Below are 9,012 nucleotides of genomic sequence, written 5' to 3'. Positions count from 1 at the left end.
TCTAGTTTCTTTCTAAGCTCTTCACCGAACCATCTTTTTACTTGTTTTCTTCTCCAATCTTTGCCACATGTCCCGTTAATTTTTCTATTTGTATCCACTTCATTTCCACATTGTCTTTCATGTTCATTGTTCTCAGATTTGTGCTGAGATATTTTTCCTGTATCATTGATATATTATACTTCTTCCTTTTATTGGTTGCATTCGGTAATCTTGGTAGATGGTGCATAATGTTGCTTCCTACTACTGAAAAGTGATTTGTATTTGCGTCCGCACTTCTGTAACTTTCACGTTTCACGGTAAAATTCACGTTAATTCATATATTTATCTATGGTCATATCTCGTGCTACCCATCTTCATTTCATGTTCCATAGTGAATTCAATTAATAACTTTCCTTTTCCGTTACTTTGATCATACTCACTCTTCCCTCCTTTTACTTTCTTGTATATCGTTTCCATTCTCACCTTAGTATTCACATCTCCTACCACCATCTTTATATCGTACCTTGAGGTTTTCTCTAATGCGCTTGCCATATCTTCATAAAACTCGTACTTCTGTGTTAATTCTTAGGTGCATATTTATTATTATTTTCTTGTATTTGCCCTGTAACCTTATTTTACATAATCTTTCCGAAATTGCATCAAAATTAATGACACCGACTATTTTGTTTTATACAACTCCATTGAATTGTTTCCAAACATAACTGGTCGAAAGATTTAAATTTGAAATTTGAAGTATACCGCTAAAAGCAGAAAGGAAACTGCTATTTCACATACGTTTAGTATTGCTCATAAACCAAGAGGTGACGCTAAAACGAAAACTCGAGTTGGCTATTATTATAGGATTTGGTTTATCTATGGGTTCATCTATGACTTTGACTTTCTTTCTGTCTAGAACCACGTGGAGGTAAGGATCGAAGTTTTGGATAAATTTGTAACATTTGTAATATGTGATAGTAACTTGACATTGAATTTATTCTTTCAGGTGAATAAACCTTCGGTTCAAAATAAATATAGTTGTTCAATAATAACAGAACAATCTTATAGCCTCAAGATAACAACGAAGACAACCTAATAATAAAATGTGAGTACATAAATTTGATTGCACTGTATTTAATATTGAGTTAAATTGGCGAAAAAATATCAACCTTCTGTGATTTTGAGTGTATAAATTACATTTGTATGTATTAGATATAGTATGTAAATAGACAATAAATGTAACAAACCTGCCCGTTTTAACTACATACGTAGATTAAAATTTTAAGGTAAAGCAATCCTCCATATGACAGAAACAAAAAAATTCATTTCAAAATTCTTTATTATAAGTTTTAGAAAGAAAAAGTGTCTTGAAAGTTATAACTGACCCTCATGAATTTTAGGTTTGACAAACAAAATAACAAGTTTGGGAACCGTGAGAATAGATTTAGTAAACATAAGGAACGCAAATACTCATCTAATATAAGTAATGGAATGCAAAGAAATGGTTATGATAATGAAGGCAAGAGTCTTAAGAAAGTAGAATGGAATAGCAAGACTCTTAAGCCATTCAAAAAAAATTTTTATGCAGCCCATTTAGATGTTGCCAATAGATCTCCACATGAAATTCAGCAATATAGAAAATCAAAAGAAATTACAGTAGATAAAAATGCACCACGCCCCATCCAGCATTTCAATGAGGCTAATTTTCCAGATTATGTCATGGATGAAATTCGAAATCAAGGCTTTGAAACCCCAACTGCTATCCAAGCTCAAGGATGGCCTATTGCAATGAGTGGTAATGATATGGTTGGAATTGCAAAGACAGGCTCAGGAAAGACATTAGCTTATATTTTGCCAGCTATTGTTCATATCAATAACCAACCACCAATAAGGAAAGGTGAAGTATTAAGCTATAATTAATAACTGATGCTGCAGAAGATGATTTAGGATATTATAAATAGAATATGTCTTAATTGCCTTATGTATGAAGATGATTTTTAGTTGATAAGTTGATTCAACAGTACCTAAATATTCTTGGATTATGTTTTTTAGGTGATGGACCTATTGCACTGGTTCTTGCACCAACGAGAGAACTAGCTCAACAAATACAAAAAGTAGCTTCAGAATTTGGCAAATCTTCTTATGTTCGCAACACTTGTCTGTTTGGTGGAGCTCCTAAAGGACCACAAGCCCGTGATTTATCAAGAGGTGTTGAAATTTGCATTGCCACACCTGGTAGATTGATTGATTTCTTAGAAAGAGACACTACCAACTTAGAAAGATGTACTTATTTGGTGTTGGATGAAGCAGATAGAATGTTAGATATGGGTTTTGAGCCTCAGATTCGCAAGATACTTAGTCAGATAAGACCTGATAGACAGACTCTAATGTGGTCAGCAACATGGCCAAAGGAAGTTATGAGATTAGCCAATGATTTTATGAATGATGCAATTTACATTAACATAGGAAGTACGCATCTTTCAGCTAATCATAACATAGTTCAAATTGTCGATGTGTGTCAAGAACATGAAAAAGAAAACAAGTGAGTAATATTAACAAATATTTGAGCTGTTTATTTTGCAACTTCACTATCTATCTATCACTTGAGTTTTATATTAATTGTAATATCCATATCTCAAATTGTAGACAAGAAAAATTACCTTTTAAGGATAAATTAATAGATCAAAACTAAAACTTATAGATACTAATTAATTAAAATAACTGCTTTCTAACATTATCACTACTAAATATTAAAATTCAGGCCACTTTGTAACTATAGGGTTCAATTATTGAACTATATTTGAGAACTTATGTGTCAAGAATTATCTTATTGTCTGGAACTTACTTACTTACTTACTTAATGAAAACTAAAATGCTTTACTGATAAATAACATGAAGTTGTAAAATGGAGTAAGACCACTTTCAAAATAAACGGCTCATTTATAAAAGTAACTAATTTATGATTATTTCCAGATTGACAGACCTTTTACAAGAAATAAGTGATGGTTGCGAACCTGGAAGCAAAACAATCATCTTTGCAGAAACAAAAAAGAAAGTAGACTATATAACGAATGGTATAAGGCAGATAGGCTGGCCTGCAGTTGCAATGCATGGTGATAAGAGTCAACAAGAAAGAGATTATGTTTTAAGACAGTTTAGAAATGGAAAGGCCACAATATTAGTAGCTACAGATGTTGCTGCTAGGGGATTGGGTATGTTCATTCAAACGATTTTTTCTTACTTAAATTAATTAATATTTATTATAAAAATTAGTTCAAAGCAATTATCATTCTTGGAAATGTCATCAACTTTTTGGTTGATTTTGGCTATTCCACATAATGTTTTTCCAATATCTATAAGTTTAGCAGCTAGTTTCATTTTTTTGTTAAACATGTCAATTACCAATACACACTTCAAATATATCACATGGGCGGACTCACTTCTTCCTATACACATTCTTCTACTGGTTCTACCATTAAGTAGAGCACTGGATGTAGAAACATGGAGGTTAATGGTCTTGTCTTTTTTGTGCTTAATTTTAATTGTTAGCTGAAACATTGTGCTTTCACAAACGCAACAATTGAAATTGATTTCTGTGTGCCTGGAATTTATTAGTGCCCATTTTATAAGAATAATTCATACCAAAATGAATGAGTAACTCGTTCTAAATAAATCATTGGAATTGTCCATTTCCATAATTCTAGGAAGAATAAGTTTTTTAGAAGTTTTAATTTCTAACATGTTCATTAGTTGCTAAACTGTGCTTAAACTGTTTGAGAAGATCCATCTTCTATTTTTTAAATTTCACAGCTCCAGGTTTTAAATGCAGGCCTTTATTTGACAATCTCTTGATATTTGTCTTTGCTTCAGGGTTAGATATTTTTTATCAACACCTGACTTTCAAAATACAATTTTCAAAAGGTCGTCTTCAGACTGTTTTGACACATGATACCAAAGTCAAAGTTGCTTACTGCTTTTCATTGTCAACTCCTCTACTGGAGGGCGCAATATTTTCAGACACTCACTTCTCTTGATAGTTTAACTGCTGGCAATCCAAAAGTGCAAATGAACTGCGCCCGTTGGAAAGTTGATATGCATTATTTTCCTCTTTGGACACGAACTTATGAGCTAGGATCCGTATCTTGTTTACTATATTGACAACAAAGGTAGTTCAATTCTTATACTTTTTTAATACTTTGTCTATAGCAAGAACTGTACATAGCATTATTAATTGATAAAAAAGCAATAGGCATTTTCATTGTTATATCTTACCCTTTTACAATATATAATTTTATTTATAACAATTGACCTCATTTATTTCTGGTCTAAACTTATTTTGATTACACACGGGGATTCCTGTATCCTGTTTATATAGTATTCATAGTTGTATATTTTTGTGATCGAGTGTACATTTATCAATTTTACACTGCAAAATCTGATTTTTGGAAGAAAATTTCCAACTTAATATGTTCACTTTCTTATTAGATGTTGATGGAATAAAATATGTAGTGAATTACGATTTTCCAAATTCATCAGAAGATTACATACATAGAATAGGAAGAACTGGCAGATCTGAAAATTCAGGCACCTCTTATGCCTTTTTCACACAAAAAGATTCTAGGCATGCTAGGGATTTGATATCGGTTCTTACAGAAGCTAATCAGGTAGTTCAAACAGATTATGAACATGTTAATCAAATTTAACTGATCAACTTTTATTTTAAGGTTGTGAATCCAAAATTATCTGCTCTTGCCAGCCGTGGTGGTGGAAGTTATGGAGGACACAAAGGTGGTCGTTGGGGATATGGTAATAACCGAAGTTTCTCGGCTAGAGAAAATTCTAAGCCAAAACACATCCAGTTTGGCAATTATAACTGATTGAAAAAATAGCATTGATTGTAAGTAGAAAATAATTTATTTAAATACAATGGTGAATTTGAGCATAAACATGTTTTACATAGTGAACATTAAGATGAATGTTTGTAATAAAGAGGGGTACACTGTCGATTTATATATAATTTTGGTTGATACATAAATTCATAATTCTGACATTATTACAAACACATTTCAAAAAATATTTCCATATACTTTGTTTCTAAAAAAAGTGGAAACAATTGGATGCTTCACTTCACCATAAAATAAAATAAAGTTTGGAGAAAAATGTACAATGTTTCTTAAATTTGAAGCGAAAAATTAAATGTAGAATGTATTATAATTGGGGATAGGTACGTGTGTCTTAATTCCCGATAATATTTGAAATCTGTGCCTTATTAATTACAAAACAGACTTTTCCGCTTATTTAGTGGTCTATCTATTCATCAAGTTTCATCCAGCAGACATGCTTTTGTACTATTTTTCTTATTGTCAGGACAGATTCTTTTATAGAGGGCTGATGTTCAGCTTTACAACAACAACATCTGACATCTCTTTTGCAAACCGTCGGCTGTTTCCTCGTCTCCACTATTTTGATTAATTTGTCCGGCTTTAGAAATACTGAATATTCACTGTATTTTTTCCTGATTCTGAATAGATTCGACAAGTGAAAGGAAATTAAAATTTCAAATTTAATTTTTGATCATAAATTAGTAAAGTACTTACTGTTTAACAAATACAGGTTGAAGCAATTCAGCAGATATTTAAACCAACTGAAGTTGACAGCGATAATGAAAAAGAGGACAAAAATAGTTAGACAGTAAATGGATTAAAGTTAAAAATTTCAAAAAAAAATTTAAAATATCCTGTGATCTGCTATTGGAGTTGTCAAAAGACGTTACCCCGATGGGCTTTGTTGATAAAATAGCAATGTTGATTGTTAATAAAGAGGAGATAGACCTTATTAAAAGAGCAAATTTGGTATGGTGTCAAATTACATAGAAAATAACTCTCATACTAGCACCAGAAAAGGCAGAAGCTGCACTGCAAGTAGACTTACCAGGCCGGGGTACAACGGTATAGACGGAACCTCTTTGGCACAAAGATCTTTGTGAAAATGAGCTGTGTAATCACCTAATGAACACACCAGACGAACTACTAAGCACGGAAGTACTCATGAAAACAATCAACCGGGGTGTTAGCGGTACTCCCAGATGGAACAAGGGATCATTGTAAGATATCTGAATGCATGGTACAGTGCAAGAAGAAATAGACGTGAGAATCACCCATCTTATCAAGCGATATGAACGGTAAGATCGAACTACCCACCGCAAGGAGGACGGCTGGACGTTAATCGCTGTGTGGAGATACATAGTGGTGCCTATAGACATAAGAACCGCCGACGGCGGTGATGCTCACACACCGATCGTCCCCGCCGTGGGTAGTGGCAACAGTCAAACAGGAAGAAACGTGAGAAAAACCGACTCGATAAAGTGCAGAAGGCTAATAGCACAGCGTTTAGAACCGAATACAGAAATTACCAGTGAGGAAACGGTAGAAAAGCAAGTCTGTCTTTAAAGAAGCATTGTCAGAAGCTGCAGAACAAAAATTTAACGACGATAGTAGCAGACAAATACGGCAGATTCAAAATTAGGAGCCACGATCTAACAAATATGTTAGGGGATAAAATCGAATAATTAGAAGAATTCCAAGATCTCAAAACCTCGACGAAAAAGGAGAGTTCGGGAAATGAAACACGAAAAGACTCCAAAATGCCCCAAACAAGATAGATGAATTATGTAAAACATGGGAGATATAAAGGAGCAACAAAAGCCAAGCTGTCCTCTATAAGAAAAGGACGAGCCACCGACCCGACCAGAATATAAAAATCAACGATGAAGTAATCCAGTGGACAAATAAAGCCAAATACCCGGGGGTGATATTGGTGGTCTTATTTTCAACAAACACGTTAAAAATACAGAAGACAAAGTGAGACAAGTGAGAGCAACGCAAGGCGGATTAATTGTTAGAAAAAGCAAACTGAAGACGGAAACAAAACATAATACTGATTATCACGTATGCCTTATACCCATAAGAAGACATCAACTGGCACAATAACTCCGTACTTCATAAATAAATGCCGAGTTATACATCGAGAACAGCTGTAAAAAAGGCAAAGGACCATTGGATTAGATTTTTTCTTGTTTAAATAGATTAGAAAAAGTTTACCAAGGCAGTGAAACACACATACATCACTCATTACGCTGACCGAACAACCGCGACGACAAGGGTGTATAGCGACCGGAGCTAATCCTTAAAAGAAATAAAGACCTTCCGGAATGGTCCTCAAGATAATTAAACTTCAATTCATGTCATGCTTTGTCAAAAAAAAGATTAGTAATTATAAGTAAAAATTCAAATCGCCATTAAAAGGCACTCATTTACACTTGACATGAAATAGAATTCACAGTGGTTACTGGGATTTATTTCAAAATAAAACAGAATGTTTTAATGAGTTATTTATTGGCAGTGACCAATTTTAGAGGCAATGTAGTAAATTTTAATGACTGATAGATATTTGGTGTTCAACTAAATAATTCTTTTTATGTTTTTAGTATTGTGCTAATTAATTTCTTGCTGTTCACTATGTATAAGTAAAAGTCAGGCAGTACTAGTAATTACCAGAGTTTTCATTACTTCTATTACAGATTTTTATTTTCCAGCTTATTGACGAGGCCAGCAGCCAATGAGTACCGATTCACCAGATCAGTATTCACAATTAGTACAATAAAGTGTTTTTACACCAAATACATTTTCATGTCAGTGCATGTATCAAGAAGATGATGCTACTGTCTATCATATTGATGTTTAATTTATATTTATTCTGTAAAATTATATTCACACATCTGTGATAGAAAGTAGTTTATTTTATATCTTTTTCCCATTCAATCTGTTGTTTTCAAAATTTTGAAATTACATTCCTTTAAACAAGTTTGTCTTGGTTTTATTACTAATCGTTAATTCAAAATTGACGTAGCATTTTCCGTTCATCAATGTAATTAATTTGAAAATAACTTTTTTTACCTAGCATATATACTGTACCTACTAGATCACACAAATAAATATTTATATGTATAACCCTATTTCTGATTAACAAGAGAAAATTGCTGAAGCGAGCAGCTGTGTACCCAAAGAAGTCGGTAGATACAATTTAAAAAATATATTTAAAACTTCTACGAGTCCCTTTTGACTTGAATTTTTAATGACAAATGAGTAAAATTTATCATCAATGAGGTATGATAAAATTACCACAACACTTATTGCCTTTATTCTTGATAATGGAGATATGAACATTCCTTGATGCTATTTCAGGGCATTGCAAAAGGTAATGCTCTTTCTCCTTCTTTGATTTTATGCTGTGTGTGATTTGACAGCAACACTGCAGAGTTTTACTTATGGATTTAATAGTAGTTTAATTTATTAGCAATTCATTTTCTATTGATAATTTGATTTTTATTAACCAATTATATCTTTAGTTACTAGTTGTTGTTTTTTGTACATTCTTTAGGTTAATCTGTTGCAAAGTCTAAATTATCGAAATTTACCTTTCAATAGTCTAGAAACAAATTTAAACTATTTAGATATATAGAATCATTTCTATAAAAAATTTTATTAGATTTTGTAATTCATTAAGAGTATAACACTACTGATATTTTAGAGAATTTTTAAGAATGCGCAGTATAGATAGTGTCTCGAACGAAACCCTACTTTATATTGACAAAATACCAGTAGTTAGTCCTTTGCGAGTGCACGAAAATTACAGAACTAAGTTTATAGCTTTACTCAAATTTCAGAAGAAAAAAATAAAAACAAAATTTTAGTCACCATCTTTTAAGGGTGATATCTCGAAAAGGGATGGGCTGAGGAAATTTTGTTATAGGAAAAACCCGTCTTAATTTTAGACGATCAATTACCTCCTGAATTTAGAAACAACCTGTATGTCATCAGCTTATATATTCCTCGCACATTTGCAACATTGAGCTTCTATGGGTGAAAGCAAATGTGTATTTAAGATGCCACTTAATATTTATGTTTTGGTCTTACTTGAGATCCTGAATTTGTATAACACTCCTACTTCAAACACATAAATAGTGGTTTAATTGGT

The 9,012-nt window shown here is 32.5% G+C and overlaps 1 protein-coding gene across 2 annotated transcripts; it reads left to right on the top strand.

Annotated features, from left to right (window-relative positions):
* The first annotated feature begins 833 nt into the window (after window positions 1–833).
* On the top strand, window positions 834–7,839 carry LOC130894304 (ATP-dependent RNA helicase p62-like). Of its 2 annotated transcripts, none has more exons than XM_057801030.1 (8): window positions 834–904; window positions 983–1,081; window positions 1,377–1,873; window positions 2,029–2,518; window positions 2,950–3,188; window positions 4,462–4,640; window positions 4,701–4,873; window positions 7,571–7,839. In XM_057801030.1, coding segments are annotated over exons 2-7 (1,560 nt in total). In that variant the 5' UTR covers window positions 834–904; window positions 983–1,079; the 3' UTR covers window positions 4,854–4,873; window positions 7,571–7,839. The 2 variants fall into 2 exon arrangements, with proteins under 2 accessions (XP_057657013.1, XP_057657012.1); XM_057801029.1 differs by having other exon boundaries at window positions 856–904; window positions 7,556–7,839.
* The last annotated feature ends 1,173 nt before the right edge of the window (window positions 7,840–9,012 follow it).

Source organism: Diorhabda carinulata, chromosome 5, assembly GCF_026250575.1.
Source record: "Diorhabda carinulata isolate Delta chromosome 5, icDioCari1.1, whole genome shotgun sequence".
In the NCBI taxonomy this organism is placed as follows: Eukaryota; Metazoa; Arthropoda; class Insecta; order Coleoptera; family Chrysomelidae; genus Diorhabda; species Diorhabda carinulata.
The sequence above is the reverse complement of the archived record's forward strand: the minus strand, read 5'-3'. Positions and strand labels throughout refer to the sequence as shown.